The following is a 17,787-nucleotide window of genomic DNA, read 5'->3' as shown; positions in this document are numbered from 1 at the left end:
GTAATGTTCGCTCTGGTTCGCTCGCTCATGCGCACGGTCATGTGATTTCTCGCGCAAAGCAGGCAGCAGTAGAGAAAGTGCAGAAGGAGAAGCAGGGGTCTGGCGGTAGGTGTTACCGTTCGATGGTGGTTCTGTTTTATTTTTCGGGTCTTAGTTTTGTGCGTTGCAGTTACCATGTACATCTTGCGCATTCGTTTCGCTTAAAGCTTCAGCTGGCTTTCGTTTGACACAGTGAAACTTTTCAATGTTCCGCAGGTTATTTGCATTTACCGGCTCAGGCTGCATGAGCCGCCAGCGCCAGCTCTTTTGACTTGCTTTTGCGTTTCCATGCCACTGCGTAAAGCTTGCTTGATTAGAAGTGATCCTCTTTAGGCCGCCGGAGTTGCGTCGCACCTGTACTGTGAGCGGAAACTAACCGGAATTCGTCTGCGAGCGCTTGTTCGTTATCATTTACGACGCAGAGCCGCCGCATTGGTAAAAATAAGTTTTTCGGTTGGATCCCCGCCCCCCTTACCCACTAGAACCGCGCTAGGACGAGTCGAGATTCGTCGGGGTTTGCGAACGTTTAATTAATAAGAAACCTCTGTGTTTTGATGCTAATGAAATCGGCGTTACAGACCGCAGTTGCCGCGGTCGCCAGGTCATGTGACGCGCGGCTCTGAATAAACTGCACTGTGAATGCGCTGCGTTCAATGTTTAGCGGGTGTATCTGTCTCCTGCGACGGTCATTTCTACGAAATATCTAAAGCAGTACCACAAAATCTGTGCCGTTGCTGCGTGCTCGTTGTGCCAGCCGCGTCTAATCGTATACTGACAGCTGATCGCGAACTCGTGACTTTCAGCAAACGACTGCTGACCTGAACAAGTCGAGATGTCTCTACCAAAGATCCAGAATGTGGAAAAAGAGTCAAACCTCGGATATGTGTATGCGGTCTCCGGTCCCGGTAAGCGAACTGGTTTCTTTTTATCCAGTCCTTTTGAAATTTCGTTGCAACTGCAAGATAGTCTGCTTCGCGTGCAGCGTATCCTAACCGTTGTAAAGTAAGCACTAATAGGTTTGTATAGTCGAGCGTGTGCTCAGAAAATGAGCTGCGCGACAGCGGCACCTTCTGTGACCCAATGCGTAGTAAACTATTATAACCTCACACTGAAAGACCATAAACATTTCGCTCACTGTAAGAACGTCAGAAAGTTTAGACTCGGGCTTTATTCGAATATGTTTAATGTTGATTAAACTTTCAGGATGGGTATAGCGAATGTACCATTAAGAATGGCTCATGGATACGTTCAGTCGTCACCATCAAATTCCGTACATTCACAAACTTTCCAAATTTGAAGCACAGGAACACTTTGTCTTTTAAGCGTCAAAAAAGGGTTTCACTGTATTAGTTGCGGCTGGTGCCTCTGTAGCCCCTTTTGTGATAATCTTGAAGCATCCCTTTGCAGAGGTGTACTTTACTGCAAGTGGGATTTTGAAGGAAGCAACTTCTATTGAAATGACATTGAATTGGCTCAATGACAATGGATATGTCCACAGTAATGCATAGTGTCTTTGATGCTCTACCATTATTACAGTTACATTCAACTCCTGCCCTCTCTACCCTTGGGGGACCGCAAGTTCTGGTCATATTAACCAAAAGGTCCAATTAAGACAGATTCAAATATTTTTGTTGCTCAAAGCAGTCTGTCATTAACAGAATGTTTCAATATGTTAGTGCAATAATTACATATGTCATCAGTCAGTAGCCCACATACCTCCAGCACTATCATCAGCACCAACAATATTGTTGCCCAGGGAACAGTGCTAGTCATCATTTCTGCAGAACAGGTCACTGCCGTCACTGCTGTTGTCTAGGGAACCACTAGCGCTGTCTGCTCATAGAGCTGATATAACCAACTCTAGAGGAAACTCTCCACGGTGCCTATGCATTGAAACTGGTAACCGCGTGGGCACTGCCATTATAAAACAATCTTTCAATAAAAAATTGATTGTATAGTGAGGTGGAACAATAAAGGTTCATCATATTTAACAAAGCTGCGTTTGTCGAGTCTAGTACAGGTGAAGTTGAGTTCTCAGTAAGAGTCAACAACAAATGCAGACAATGAGATGCGATTCAGATGAGATGCACGGTTGATGGGATCCCATGCCTTGCTAGATACGGTGGCACCATCTAGTTATGGCGCATGCAAACACACCCTCTCGCACATAGTAAATGTTATAAATAGCCGTCGGATCTTTCTAAAAAATATATGGAATAAACCTTACTCCCTGTTTTACATATGTGCTAGTGCAAATTCTAATTTTGCATGATATATTGAAAATTGTTGCCATTATATAAAATTTGTATGAGCCAATCTGGAGATGATTGTGCTGAATACAAGGAGGGGTATTGACATAGCTGTGCCTTTGCAGTTGCCACTTTTTCATCCAGGTTTTTCTTTAGTTAGTGTACGAACTCTATGGAATTTTTTGGGTTTTCAAGCTTTTAGAAAGCTTTTTGTGTGCATCAGGGGGCATTGTTGGGAGGCCGAATTAACCAAAGCGATATGCTTTTGCCTTTGAACTAAACAAGCTTTCCTTATAGTATCAATGCATGGTTTTTTGCTGAAACGTTCCAGTGCATTCGAATTAAGCAAAGAGTTGAATTAATGGGAGTCTTCTGTATTAAGACTTCTGGGATTTCACTTCTTTGGAGGAAATACTTGCTGTCATCAGAGAATAGAATTTGAAAAAAAAAATTAAATAATGGTGTTGGGTAGGAAAATTCAAGTGGGGTGCTTCGTGAGGGTTCTTGGAATGCCCTGTTCACATAACCTAGAGCTAGAATACTTCAACTTAACAAAAGTTTTTCTAGATTGCCTAATTGCAAAATGAACTAGCTAGGTAGCTGTGGAGCTGATAAGAACATCGAGGCCGAGCGATGAGCTTTTCCATCGTGGTAAATACTCTGACTGAATGTTGTGTGTAATAGTCCTGTTTAAGCGATTTCAGTGCATGGAGCTAATTTGTCATAATTTCATGCCAGGAACAGCAGCTCCACATGAATTAAAGCCAGCAAAGTCTCGCATGATTCTTAAAAGATGAGTGTTCTCCATTATTTTTAACCGCCACCATCCTCTTCATATGAGAAGCTCAGTTAATTAGTTGATTCATATGTTTTTGCTATTTGTCATGACAGTGTGTCCATTAATATTGCATTGGGGACTTCCACTGACCTAGAATCAATGTGTTCAGTTGTTACAGCGGAAAAGATGGCCGGAACTGCCATGTACGAACTTGTACGTGTGGGTCATGAAGAGCTGGTCGGTGAAATCATCAAGCTTGATGGTGACATGGCCACCATCCAAGTCTACGAAGAGACCTGTTTCCTTTTTGCATGCCTGTGGCCTTGCTTGTGTCAATCAAGTGTTTACATAGCACGTTTGCCTGGACTTCACCATTCATTCTTTGCCAAGCAAGTTTTAAAGTGATAAAGAAAAATTACAAAACTTGTCAAATCAACTTAGATAGGCAGGTTACTCTTTCGAAGCTTTAGTTTGAGTCTACCTTGCACTAGCGGAGCTTGCTGTTGGCAAAGAGGACGAAGGGTAGCTTTCCTTATTAAATTTCTCATTTAAATTATAGCATTGAATACTGTATTGGGAGTACCCACGAATTCTTCACTTCTAAACAGTGAAGTATGAAGTTTGCACGAAGTCCGTTTGGGAAAAAACCAGAGTGCCACCTGCTTTCGTTTGTGTTTGTGGCTTACTGAGCCTCCTTTCGCTGCAATTTTTTAAAAATTGAATGTAAAGGTGATGTTCTTAGTACTTAGAGATTTGTGTTTTATGGGCATTATCAAAGGGTCCGCAGCATTTGTTGAGCTGCCAATTAAACGGTGAGTAGGTGACACGGAGGATTTGTTGGTTGTTAACATTCCTTGACGGCCTGAGCCCAGCTGGACTCACTGTTGGTGACCCTGTGTTGCGAACGGGCAAGCCCCTTTCGGTGGAGCTGGGGCCGGGCATCATGAACAACATCTTTGACGGCATCCAGCGGCCCCTGCGAGAGATCCATGCACTGTTTAAAAGTATTTACCTGCCCAAGGGTGTGAGCACGCCGGCTCTCAGGAGAGACGTCCAATGGGAGTTCAAGCCGACCAACTTCAAGGTGACATGTTGCCTTGTTTCGGTAGTCATGCGAGCAGTTAGTGTAGTTGCATGTGCTTGGTAGTTGTGTTTGTAAAAGGTACCATGTAACATGTAAAGGGTACCATGCAAAGGGTACCATGTCGAGGTAATGGAATATTCAGATTCCCGAGACTTCCCCGTCACTCGTCTGATAGTAAAATTGTTCTGCAAATTCGAAAATAATCTTAATTAAGCAAAAAAGTACAAAAATGAAACTGAAGCTTGACCAAGCAGCTGAGCGAACCTCTACGTGTGACGTCACTGGAGGTACCCTAGCGGGGACAGAGTGCAAGACATGGAGGGATCGTTCGTGGGACTGACTAATCGACGATGAGCAGGCAGACAGCTGATTCCTGACTGCACTGGACCTTTGGGTGACTATGTCGGCTGCACCAGCTCTTTGGATCTCTCAAATAGTGGCAGCTATAATTATGATGAATTTAGTAGCCACGAATCACTGTTAGCATTCAAGCCGCCACCATGAGAGCCAGTGCTCATGTCCAACATATTGCACTTCAACATGACGACAAAGGGTAGCTCTAACCACTGATTTTATATGTGATGCTTACTTTTTTAGGTGTTTTACCCCTTCTCAGGGAAGTGCTTTGCATACTCACTGTAAGATGTGAGCACGACTTTCCACATTTGTATCTCGCAAGAATGCCTATGATAGTCGAAAGTACCGAGTGGTGCAATTGTTTACATCGACAGGTACAGTGCTCGTCATTCACTTGAGATATAATGTTAGCCGCTCATTGGTAAAATGTCGGAACATATCAAAATATGCAAATTTTGTGCATGTAAGCATCGTTATAGCGCTGAGTCACGGTACTATGAGCGACCTCACACCTACGGAAACGAGCGAGAAACCGTAGTGTGGGAGCTTTGTTATGCTGCCCACTTACCATTCTTCTCATTCTCTTCATGCACACAATTAATGTGTTCCGTAAAGCAGACACAAATGAGGACTTTGCACATATGATCGTCCATTTATAGAATGTGCAGCTTTCACGCGAAAATGCCAGTGCCAGCATTGACACTGTTGGCGGCTGAATGAGGTGGTTGTTTATGCTGCTGTATTGGAGAGGCCTCCACTTGCTGCCCATTTGAGATACAGAGCAAAGAGTGCGCTTCGGAAGCTAAATAATGAGTCAGCATAACAATACATAAAGGTAGACCCGTGAATGTAGGTGCATTTAATTTAGGGAAGTGCTTGTGAGTGCGACTGGCCACCTTTGAGAATGGCAATGTGTGGACATTAATAGCACATCGTGTCATTGCTTCTAACTTTTTGCGTGTGCACTGTATGAAATAAGGAATAGTTTATTTCAAATCCATGTGGTCAAAACTAAACTACAGAAGCAGTTTTTTTCATCCTAATGGCTTAATTAGCTTCAGGTCAGTTGCTCAGATATGCCAGCAGTCGATGCATGAACTTGGCGACTGTGATAGGCTTAACCTCGGCTGAACACTGTCGGCATCTGCTCCAACTGTGTGTGTGGATGACAAGGGCTGACGTTTGCGTAGGCAACAATGCAACACCACTTGTCTCCCATCTCTTGCCCGTCCACAGGGAATGCAACTTCTCGCGCCAACCACCAGCTCACGATCGTAGACTCCACTTTCTCGTTGCTGTCTGTGTGATCCCAGTATGCTCTGCGTGTACAACTCCTCACGTAATACACAATGTGGCCTGTAACTGAGAAGGAGGTAAGGGAGGGCACTAGAGGCAATTAAATGTGTTTGTAAAAAAATCTTCACAGCTCTCAAATCTGCTTTTCCGAGGACATGACGGAAGTGTGCAGAGTAATGTATTCAGAGAATTCACTGGAATCTGTTGACATGGAAAAATCGCCGGAGTTTCCCTTTAAGTTCCTGTTTATATATTAAACTGAAGCTTTCAGTGGATCTTCCCCTATTTTGCTCGGACGGTTGTTTGGCTGAATGAACTGGTCTGGTCTCAGAGACAGTGTAATCAAGGAGGGTGACTTGGTAGGCTGATTCTGATGCCAATATTGTGCCTGCCAAGTATTCAAAGTATACGGTAATATTTACAAGTTTGAGCTCCTCTACAATTTCAGATATGTTCCATAAGTTTTCCAAAATGTTGGCAAAAAAAAAGCTTTTTTGAAAGATTGGGTGGCATAAGATTGCAAAAAAAGAAAAATTCATGCAATTCTTTGGACATATTGAACTAACCGAGGTCTGACGTACAGTGAGTGCAGAAACATTTGAGGTGACTGATTGCTGTGGTTCCTTAGAATCTCAATGATAATGCTGGAGATACTGTCAATTTGTCACACTAATGCTGACTGCGAGTGATTATTAAGTACTGCAAACAAGACGTGAATGGTGTTTTGCTTATTAGTCTCCAACCATAGCCTTAGGACTGTTCTGATGGTAAGAGGAGTGATGCGTGCCTTGAGCAAATTTATCCAAACAAGTTTTAGAAGCAAGTAAAATAGGCAGTAGCAATGTCACTGCAAAATATAGCTGATCTAAAGAACAATGTGTTCGAAGTTTGACCTTTCTGTTCAAGTTGCAACCTGTGTGTTGTGTTTAAAGGTAAGTCATGATTAATAAAGTGTGTATGTACCCTACAGAAGGTGTGTTCTCTTTGCAAGCTTGAAAAAAAAAAAAATGTTGCTGGCTCGTGAAATGCACATGTGAAAACAAAACCACGCATGGCGATCGTGACATATTTCTGGCTCCTGCAATTGCTTTGGGAGCTTGCAGTAAACAAGGGCATGACCTTCAAGAGTGGCTTACGCTACTCTGAGAAAGCTGTTGCTGGGGGTGTGATTTAATTTTGTCGCTTGTTATTAGTGCCAGACTGATGAACAGTTTAACTGCAATGTGAAAAAAAAATTGGAACAAATATTTCTACTGCAGTGAGTGCTCTTGCATTTTGCCAGCTTGCTGTTGAAGATGCACGAATTAACATACAATGCACAATTCAAACATTAAAATTTGGTCTCGCGACCCATTTAAAGTGCACTAGAATTTTTAGATGCATGTCGTGTAAATTCAGAGCGTCCCCGAGCTACGGCATCACTCTTGTCCGACAAGCTGTTTGCCTTCCCATGAGTCGCTGAACCATTCTGTGCTCTCTTGCAGGTTGGCAGCCACGTGACTGGCGGTGACATTTATGGCATTGTCCAGGAGAACACACTTGTGCAACACAAGATAATGCTGCCACCCAAGTCAAAGGGCACCATCACATACATCGCTGAACCTGGCAACTACGCTGTGAATGTGAGTGTTCCCACTCCGTGAGGACATATTCGTGGGGCTAAGGAAGTACATCTTGCATCAGGGGCTAAACAAATGTTTTTTCATGCACAGTTGGGGCTCAGTGGCTATGACAAAGTTCGGTCTAGCACACTGTCATAGGTTAGGCTTCTAGTTGCAGCATCCACATTCTAGTGTGCACTGGAAATATGTTTGTGCACACTGCCAACAACTAGGGGTCTGCGAATAGTGATTTTTGAGATCAAATATGAATCAAATAGTGCCAAAAGCGAATCGAATCGAATATCGAATACCTTTCGAATAGTTTTCGAGTAGTGAATAGCTGTTGTCGCAATAATATAAAGCGATGTTCACATCTCAGTATTTTTAAGTTAACAAGTTTCTTTCATTACATAACACATCTTGAAGCATTTTTTATTAAAAGCACAAATGGAGCATTAGGAGCAAACAAGTAGTTTCTTTGCAAGTACAGGGCTCTGCAAAGAGTGCGAATGACTGCAGTACAGCCTGTAAAGTATGGCTAACTAAGTGACAGCATGCTCCACTATGCAAGTTCTCGTGCTTTGTCTTTGCCATGTCCGTTGGGGGGAAAACTTACCATCCTTTTGCTTCAATTTTGTGTTTATTTGGGCACTGTTGAAGCTCTGAAATATTCTAAAAGTATTGGAAAAATATTATTAGATTTGAAGACTGAATCGTATAGGGCACTACTTAATTCCTTATTCGGGAGTTTTGAATATTCGTGCACCCCTACCAAGGGTGTTGGTCAGAATTACCCATCATCCTCCAGACCAGTGTTCTTGCTGGACTAGCGTTGGGATGCCAGGCCCAAACAAACACTTATCCTCATTCTTATACTATGTTCAAAGTGTTTTTCTACTATGAGGGCCTTTTGTTGTTGTAAGTACTTGTACCAACCCAGTGCACATTGTCTGTAATGCAAAAAAAAAAAAAGTGAACTGATTGGCATAAACCTGTTATTTTTATGACTTTTTTCATAAAAAATGGACTGACAGGTGGTCTTGGAGGAACCACTCCTTTTTTTTTTCATAGAGCACCAGAAAGCTTGTCTAATGCAGCTGGAACTGCAGGCACTCAAGATAAATGTTCAGTTATTATTCAACACCGTTTGCTTTCTTGTCTAGTTATGTGCTTTCTCATTTTGTGCTGTGGCTACTTGTGAATTAATACCAACTAGCAGTTGTGTACCATACCGATGTCAACAGCCTAACATTTCCATGCATGAAGCCACTGCAGCAGCTATGGCTGCTGAGCACGAGGTCTTGGTATTCTAGAACTTCAAAGGGTACTTACTGCAAACCTACTCATGTATTGTGCTTTAAATGCACAAAAAAAGTTAAAAATCCTAAAGTAATAAGTCAGTCCAGAGCACCACTGCAGTCTCTTGTAGCCCTAACGTCGTTTTGGGACATCAATCATCATCAGTCAATCATTAACAGCTGCATGCTCTCTCTATATGCAGCTGTGCTTGTTCCATGCTGTAGGTAAACTGAGTGCGGCTTGCATTAAGCAGTGTGTGTGAGTGGGGACAACAAAGGAAATAACTTCTGTGATAGATAGAGGCTTGCCAAAGCGTTGTGGTTCTTGATTTTAATTGCAATGCAGTACACTCCTGTAGTGCTAAACTTCAGTTACGTATTCCCTTATCTTATAGGTTGTGCTGGGTGTAGCAGTATGTTTGCAGCTCAACTTTTCTTGTGTGCTTGGAACTGTTGCGCTGTGCTTAAGCTAAATGTACTGTAGCACTCTACTGTCATTGTGCCATTTTAGGACAAGATCTTGGAAATCGAATTTGATGGTGAGAAGAGCAGCTACACAATGATGCAAGTGTGGCCTGTGCGTAACATGCGCCCTGTGACTGAAAAACTGGCCGCCAATCATCCACTGCTCACCGGCCAGAGAGTTCTTGACACCCTGTTCCCGTAAGGAGTCTTTCTTGATGCCTGTCCTTCTCACTGTGTACTTTAGTGTTGTTCAGTGGCTGAGTAATTCGGAAAGCACCAGCAAAGGTCTTAGTAAACCTGTCCACCTGCAATTGAACCTCTTCATAACCAAGTCGCATCAGACATAAAAGTTCATCATATCCAGCAATTGTTTAAAGGGACACTAAAGTGAAAAAGGATTTCTTCTGCATCAGTAAATTACCTTTCTATAACACCAAAAACACCACTCTTACAACGCTAAGACGTTTGGTAAGCCAGAAAAAGCGCATGAACGAAATACGGGTGGCGACGCCTACTTAAGTTCCTGCATCTGGGGGCTGTGACATCTTGTATTTTGAAGGCATCTTCTAGGGCCTACTAATTATATGTAGTGGTACAGATTGACTACATTGTGTTCTAAAGGAACCAAATATTAAACATGGCAAGTTTCTGGAACCTTTATTCAGCCAACGTGGCCCAAATGCGAAAACATACTTTGGAATCCCTGACGTCATGCTGACGTAGCGGCGCTGGGGTTTCGGCGGGAAATTTAAATACTGATACTTGGACCTTCATTTTCTCATCTAATAATCAAACAATTTTTTTTAAATGACTGCCTGCAGGGTTCTCAAACAATGCTTCATTAGTCTAAACTGATTTATTGTTTCGCTTTAGTGTCCCTTTAAGCACACACTGTATTTACGGTAGAATCTCCTTCATATATTTCATAAAAAAAAAAAAAAAAAACATGAGAAAAAAAATGTACTAACCGGGAAAACGTACGACCCGAAGTCGCACCCATTGCGGTGGTTAAGCGGTTATGGTGTCGTGCTGCAGGAGGTTGTGGGATCAAATCCCGGCTGCGACAGCCGCATTTCAGTGGGGGCGAAATTAAGAAACGCCAGTGTCCCGTGAATTGGGGGCACGTTAAAGGTCTCCTGGTGGTGAAAATTAATTCGGAGTCTCCCGCTATGGTGTGCCTCACAATCAGATTGTGGTTTTGACACGTAAAACCCTAGAATTCATTTGAATATCACCCAAAGTAACAATAAGAAAAATTGGCAGACTCAACTGTAGTTGACATCTACGTAATGTGAATTCTTACAACATGAGACTCCAACATGGACCCACCTCGTGGTGCACGAGCGGTACAAAACATGCATTGTTTTTGCGGCTTTGCCAACCTTACATCTGAGCTCCTCGAATTTGGCCCATGTCAGTAGCTTCTTTGGGTGGGGAATTTTGGCGAAAATCGTTGCAGAGTGAGATGCTGACTTGCGTTAAGCTTGGGACGCCCCAGGGGTCTGAGACATGCTTTATTGTTTTGCTATTGTGTAGTTTTCTAACACAGCGACGAGAAACTAAAACAATATTAAGCTTGTGGGCAATGCAGAACGTCACTCAGACGTAAGCATCAGATGCTCCACCTAACCCGCCATGTTGTCCGAAAACTGAGCCAGTGAGGAGCAAACTCACCGTTGTCTTGTGACTTCCCTTCTGATCTCACATGTTGTATATGGCTATAATTACTACAGTCTGACCCAAAAGCAACAAAAAAAACTTGAATCGCCTAACCATGAAGTCACTACGTTGTCACCGGCCTGTCGCATTTCACACTGTTCGTGGAGCCTGCACCTTTGTCTACCATCTGCCCAGCGAATCACTTTATCCTTGATGATTGTGAGGTTGTCATCCAATCTGATGTCACAAGTTTCAGAGAGCACCACCATTCTCCACATTGGCCTGTTATCTCCTGCTTGCTCTGAAACCTATGCATATATAATGCAACACTCTGAGGCTGCCATTGTGCATGCTGCCTGTAGTTGCCTGGGTTCAATCTGCACTGGTATCAGCGAGCAATCCTTTTTCTTCCACCACACCATGTGGTACCACGTGGTGAACACAGGGTTGTGTTGAATTTTGACTTCCTTAATTGGATTGTACTGATTCATAAGTTCCTCCTGGGAAACCAGTAAATGTAGAGAACCATTTCATACTTAAAAGGTGTTCAGACGATGTGGGGATCGCACGCGCGTCCCGATATCTCCGGAGCGGCCACGCGGTTATCACGCGATAATCACGTGCTCACTCGCGGAGGGTAGCGGGGAGAGGGCACCTTCGCCGCTCCCGCTGCTCTTCGCGCCTGGCCGCGACGCTGCAGCCAAGGCACCCCGTTCCCTCCTTTCCCTTTCTTGGAAACGGGGAGACTCCCTCTCCGCCGCTCGGGGAGAAGCGCTATTCCCCCGATGCACCGTTGTCTTTCGGCTGAGGAGCTTGTGACTGGCCGCATCTCAATTCAGCCGCTGAGACCGCCGCACGCCGTCCCCCTGTTGCGCCCGGCCTTTGTGTGCGACTCACCGCCCCAGGGCCCGAGCGCGGATCCACTCTGGGTGAGCTGAACTCTTATCAGCCTCTTTTGTGGTTCCCACATTGTGCGGTTTATTTCACCCCAGACGTGCGGAATGCTCCGCCGCTGAGGTTTTGTGTGGTATTTGTATGTGTTGTTGCTGTTGTTGTCAGTTGGTATCCTTGTACTCTAAGGTGAATAAACACCTTAGGTCGAGACTCACCCTGTCCCCACTGGCCTGAACCTGCCGTGGTCGCAACTCACTGCGAACCGCGGGTTAGGGGTCACAGCTCTGACTGCTAGGGCTGCTGCGAAAGTGCTAGTGAGCGACTGCCGCTCCGCCGGCGCTGTGCGATCCAGAGAAGGGTCAGGTGCGCACGCGCGAGCCTGAGTAATACCCCTATAACATCCAGTGCTAATTGGAAGTCACATCTCTTTGTTGAATATGGCTTTCCTTTTCTGTTTCAAGCCTTTCTTGCAACTAAGTATTATGTCTAGATTTGCTTCTGGATGCCTCCAATGTTCTATATCAAGTTAACTTGTTAACTTGTCACAACTTGCCAACACAAACTTTTAACAAGTTTGTGTTTAAATTATTTTGCTTATCCACTTAGGCTAAAATACTTGTCATGAAATGATCAGTTTGCATCAGTTTGCAAATTGCTGATTGAAAAATTGCCAGTCAGCAATTCTAATTTGAGGTAAGCAACCTTTCATGGAATATCATGATGCCATTCGTTTTCAAATTCCTTTTGTCCCAGATATTCATGAAAAGAGTTTGAGATGCGTACTCGTTGATTGTATGATGTAACTTCTTTCTAGGTGTGTCCAGGGAGGCACGACTGCCATTCCTGGTGCCTTTGGTTGTGGAAAAACATGCATCTCTCAAGCCCTCTCCAAGTATTCCAACAGCAATGTGATTGTGTATGTCGGCTGCGGAGAGCGGGGCAATGAAATGTCTGAAGTACTCAGAGACTTCCCTGAGGTAAGCGCTTGCCTAAGCTGCTCATTTTCATCTTGTGGCCAATGACTGAGTGGCTGTAAAATTGCACTGTCTAGCATGAGGTAGTGCGGTCCACTGCTAACTACGTTGTCCGCGTTCTGAGGGGGGAGGTGAATTGCAACAATGCTTGTGCACCACGCTTTGGGTACACAGTAAGCAACACCAGGTGGTCAAAATTACCGTATTTACTCGCTTAATGAACACTCGCGCAACGAATGCACCCCCAAACTAGTCGCGAAAAACCTGAATTTTTTTTCCTTGCGTAATGAATGCACCCCCTAACTTTGCTACTGTGCAGTCCCATGATCGAATGACCATGCTGTAATTTCTTGGAGAGACTACAATCTTTGACTCTCGCACATGTGTTTAAAGCAAGCACACTTAATGCTTAACACATCCTTTCCACCAGTGCTGGTGTAAAGGCACCTCGCAGATTCGAGAGAGGAAAGAAAACACAACTAGCTCTCTGCAACGTGTGCAGTTTACATACTTTACGCTGAAGTGATAGGAGAGCATGCGTACGGGATGCGCGGCCGGGCGCGGCACACGGGAGCGTTAAGTGAAGAAGGGGCGGTCGGCACTTGATAGGCATAGTTGTCATAGTCGGGTGTAGTAGTGAATTCGCATGTCTATGGCTTGCTTTTCTGCCTGCCTTTTGTTTCGATGTGTGTGGTGGGCCTCAAGTCGAGTTATAAGCCTGCTGCGGGACATAGTTTATCTGCTCACAAAACAAACGCTGATCAGATACCGATAAACTTTGACATGTGGGTGAGCAGGATGGTCGAGGAAAGAGACTCTCATGGCATGCGTGTCAAAATAGGTGTGGGCTTCAACGTGATGCTTGTGATAACGGCAGACGGCTGGAAGCAGCTGCGAGGATGTGCTAGGGTGTGATCAGAGATCGCTACTCAAAGCACACATTCAGTTTCACCATACACGATTGACCTACGTCGCACAGACTTCTCGCGGCTCACGTCTTGGTTCTTTATTCTATGGTGGAACCATGATGCGGATAAAGTGGCCAGTGACCTGAATGGCAGGTCTGGTGGTTCCGATGCAGATAGAGGTTACGGTTTGCGAATGGTATACATGTATTTTTACTGCAAAGATATGTTAGCTTATGCATATTCCAAATGATTACCGTGTTACTTTTCAATTTTTGCTGTTTCGGAATGTCTCCATGAAATTTACCCGGCATAATGAATGCACCCGTAACTTCGCTTTGGTAAGTTGGGGAAAAAAAGTGCGTTCGATACGAAAGTATATATTGTAATCCAGAACCCTCCACTTTGGCATCTCTCACATTCCACAGTGCAGCTTCAAAATGTAAACTGCCTAATTTGGCTTTGTGCTGACTGAAGCTGGATGTAATAAACCCACATACATAGCATGAATGCACATATTTGGGTACAGGCATATACATCCATACATGGAATATGCATTACTTGGCTGATCATGTAGCATAGCTTATGTATTTAAGCTCAAAGCTGGCACAGCTTGATATATTTGGTTGACTGATGACACTTCGGAAATGTCCCCAGAGAAGGTAGTTTTGAAAATGCAATCCAAACCTACAGGCCAGAATAAAGTGAAACAATACAGCAGAAATTGTTGATGTGATCCCATTACGATTTCCCAGCCCCATAGTTTGCAATCGAGAACACAAGATCGCACAATACAGGTATGCTTATTTTTTACCTGTTCATACATTCCTGGAAAACACAATCTTTCAGCACCAATGTTCAGTACATCTCCAAACTGCGACTGTATGGTATGTTTCCGGTCGCTAGGTACCATGTAAATGGGATCGAGGCGCAAGGTGCTCACAATCGAAAACTATAACCACAACCGTAGCAGCTTCCCTGCAGTACTCACCCGCCTGTCTCACATGAAAAAGCTGGTGTGCATTAAGTATCTTGTTCAGTACGTACATGTACTACCTACAAATCTCCTCACGGTTGTCGCACACCTCATTCACGGCTTCGCTCCCAACCCTATTGCGATAGGCATCTTCGCTTATGTTTCACAGCACGTGGCCCGTAGTGATGTTGGAAGTGTACTACACACTTTCAACAGGTGATAGCTCAAACGCGGTGCCGCTGTTCCCTTCTGCAGGTGGTGCACAGTGAGCATCTTGTATCGCTCTGGTGACATTGCAAGCATCATATTCTAGTGTCACCCAACAGGTCAATTTCGTTTCACGTTCACGCAACAGGAAAGCAACCTGCATGTCTGGTCGCTTTGGTTCTTCCAGCTTGATGCACATCGGTGTCTCATTCCACAGCAATTCGGGCTGAGTGGGCATGTCAGAACTTACTGCCAAAATGCCTTGCTCAAAGAAACTGCTGACTAAGGCCAAATTTGAGAAGCACCAATTTATGCTTGTCGAAACTGTAAAAATTACCACATGTGGCTCGGGCTGCTTGCGCCCCACTTGCCTGATGTGCATCGGCATCTCGTGCTGCTACAATTCGTGCAATGCTTCGCATCACGTAGATGTCAACTACAGTTGAGTCTGTCTGATGTTTTAGTGACTTTCAATTGTACATTTTCTCGGTCAGTAAGTTTTTTCTCGCATTTTTTCTCAACATGCATGAATGAGGTTCTACTGTATACACATTAGAAATAGTTAACATGTTCTGGAAGTGGCCTCTTAGGTAGGTAGGGCTAACTGTGATGTGAATGCAGAGGTTGAAAGGCAGGGCTGGTACATAATGTAACAGCATGCAGTAAAACCTCATTAATTTGACCCTCGTTAATTTGGGAAATCTGGATAATTCAGACTCGTCCTCTGGTACCAGCAGTCATGTGTATTATATAGTGTAATCGAACTCTCGTTAATTGGGACGTATTTGGCCACACAAGCTGGTTAATTCGGACAACTGTTAAGACTTGGTGAATGCGGAGGGCTGTAAATGTGCGATGCAAAAGCGGCGCTAGTGTTGCAACCGAAACAAAGCAGCAGAGTACACATCGCCGCAGTCATCGGCAGAAATCATACATGAATGATAGAAACGACTGAATGCCTCCTGCCTATTTGTGCCTTTATATCCCTTATTCTTGCCATAATTGCCGTGCATAACACCGTATTAGCAGCATGTCGTCACAACTGCGTAGTCGCCATCCATGATCGTGCCTATAGAAACCACGGTTTTGTCCGCAGTTGTCGTGGCAAGCAGTAGTTTAATTTTGACTCTGGGGGGTGCACGCATCGGCTGAGTGCCTTCTGAACTGCTCGGTCGCCGTCCACGATTGCATCAATAGCGACTGGTTTCGTCCGGAGCACTTGCGGCAAAGAGTAGTTTCAACACGTGGGGTGCTGTCAAGGATAAAAAGTACCAGCTATATTGCAAGGGATGGCTGGTCTATTGGCGACCAGCTCACTGGCAAGAAATTAATCGGGATGTGCGTGTGAGTATGAAATGCATTTGCTGGACAAAGATGTACGCTGCAGCGATGCTGCGCAGGAAGTCACGAGGCCTTCGCCACTGCGAGCGCTAACCAGTCAGGAGATGATTAATGTAGCTTCTGCACTGCGTTTGTGCAAAATAGAAACAGGACTTGCTGATTCTTTAGTAAACAAGAGTGAGTTGACGTGATAAGCATTTGTTTATCATTTTCTATGTACCCTCAATAATTCGACATCTGGTTAATTTGGACATTGGGGGGGGGAGGGGGCATGAAATCTAAATTAACGAGGTTTCACTATTTGTTTTGCTTTATTCTACTCCATTCTTATTGTCCAATACTTTCAGCAGGCTGATCCTTGTGATATTGTGGGTGGATTGGCATTTGGACCGTTAAGAGTGCGAAAAGGAAAATAATTGGAATAGAATTGGTGGATCATTCCGGCCCAACACCCTTCTGGATTTCATATCACTCGTGGGAAAAAATTTGCTTTAAAGAATCAGAATATGATCTGCTTGTTTGTGCAGGTAAAAGTGAACTTGGCTCTTTATAATCTAGAAATTGTAAAAAAAATGCCCTAAAAGAACATTAACTGTACCTTGCATTGGACGTTTTTCGCAAACATTCTTTGGCATTTTCTTTTTGTGTGCACTGTTATATTAGGTTCTGTTAGCAGTACATGCCATTTCATAGAAAGAAAATATGAAATAATTATTTGATTCCTTCAATAGGTAACTGTGCTTACTCATAATGACACTGTATATTAAGTAGACAGCAGGGTTCCATGATACATTTCCATGTGACTTTCTCTTCATCCATAAAGCTGGTGGTTAAAATAAGGGTGTTCAAACAAAACATTTCTCATTCTGGTTTGTTTCCTTCCACTGAAAAACGTTCCATTCTGGTTCTGCTCCAGCACGAAAAAGAAAGTGATCCATAATGGTTCATAACGGTTTTGAAGTAGTGATAAAAACTTAGTAGTATGCTCTCAGTGCCTTGAGTCAGACTGAGCATGATTTCAGAAGCAGCACATCGAGTGTATTCGCGTAAATGCAAGACTGCTTTTCAGGCGAAATGAACATAAACAAATGATAAATCTTCGGTAACAAGGCGCTGTACACTTAGAGAACAAAATGGTAAGCCTTGGGTTTTGCCACAATGCTGACCTGCTAGTGCACTGAGTGACGGTCTTAGATTAGTGGAGTGCTTGACCGGTTTTTGCTTACACTATCCCTGCTCGAGATATATGGACTAATTCTGACGTCGTCTGACGTCTATTGTTTCGGACTGCCGACTTTGCCCTCGAACCGAAAACTGATCAAAAATATTTCAGTTTCACTCCGAAACAAAATAACAATTCAGTTACGTTCTCGTTCCGGGCTGAAATATTGTTTTTTAGTTGTGTTTTTTTTTTCAGTTTTTGTTTTGGTTTTCATTCTGTTTTGACACACTGGTTAAAATGTCAATGAAGCATTCCAAATTAGATAAAGGTTGAGTGAAGAAACTGAAGTATTTTCAAGTGGAATTTGGACCAAGAACTGAGTTAACGTGGTTTCCTATAAGTGCTGTGGAAGCTTAAAGTAGAAACGGGCACTCTGGGGATGGAATCTTGACTTCTTATGGGCATATGTCACTCTTGTGTGATGTAAGATCTGGTTTCAGGC

General features: G+C 43.8%; 1 protein-coding gene across 1 annotated transcript in view; it reads left to right on the top strand.

Annotated features, from left to right (window-relative positions):
• The first annotated feature begins 6 nt into the window (after positions 1-6).
• LOC142582790 (V-type proton ATPase catalytic subunit A-like) overlaps positions 7-17,787 on the top strand; it is a 41,256-nt gene continuing 23,475 nt past the window's right edge. The window contains exons 1-7 of the mRNA XM_075692831.1: positions 7-105; positions 843-944; positions 3,236-3,364; positions 3,939-4,150; positions 7,288-7,425; positions 9,214-9,365; positions 12,535-12,697. Coding sequence (XP_075548946.1) covers positions 872-944; positions 3,236-3,364; positions 3,939-4,150; positions 7,288-7,425; positions 9,214-9,365; positions 12,535-12,697 — 867 coding nt within the window. The 5' untranslated portion in view covers positions 7-105; positions 843-871. The remainder of the gene's footprint in view (positions 106-842; positions 945-3,235; positions 3,365-3,938; positions 4,151-7,287; positions 7,426-9,213; positions 9,366-12,534; positions 12,698-17,787) is intronic.

Source organism: Dermacentor variabilis, chromosome 5, assembly GCF_050947875.1.
Source record: "Dermacentor variabilis isolate Ectoservices chromosome 5, ASM5094787v1, whole genome shotgun sequence".
NCBI lineage: Eukaryota > Metazoa > Arthropoda > Arachnida > Ixodida > Ixodidae > Dermacentor > Dermacentor variabilis.
The sequence above is the reverse complement of the archived record's forward strand: the minus strand, read 5'-3'. Positions and strand labels throughout refer to the sequence as shown.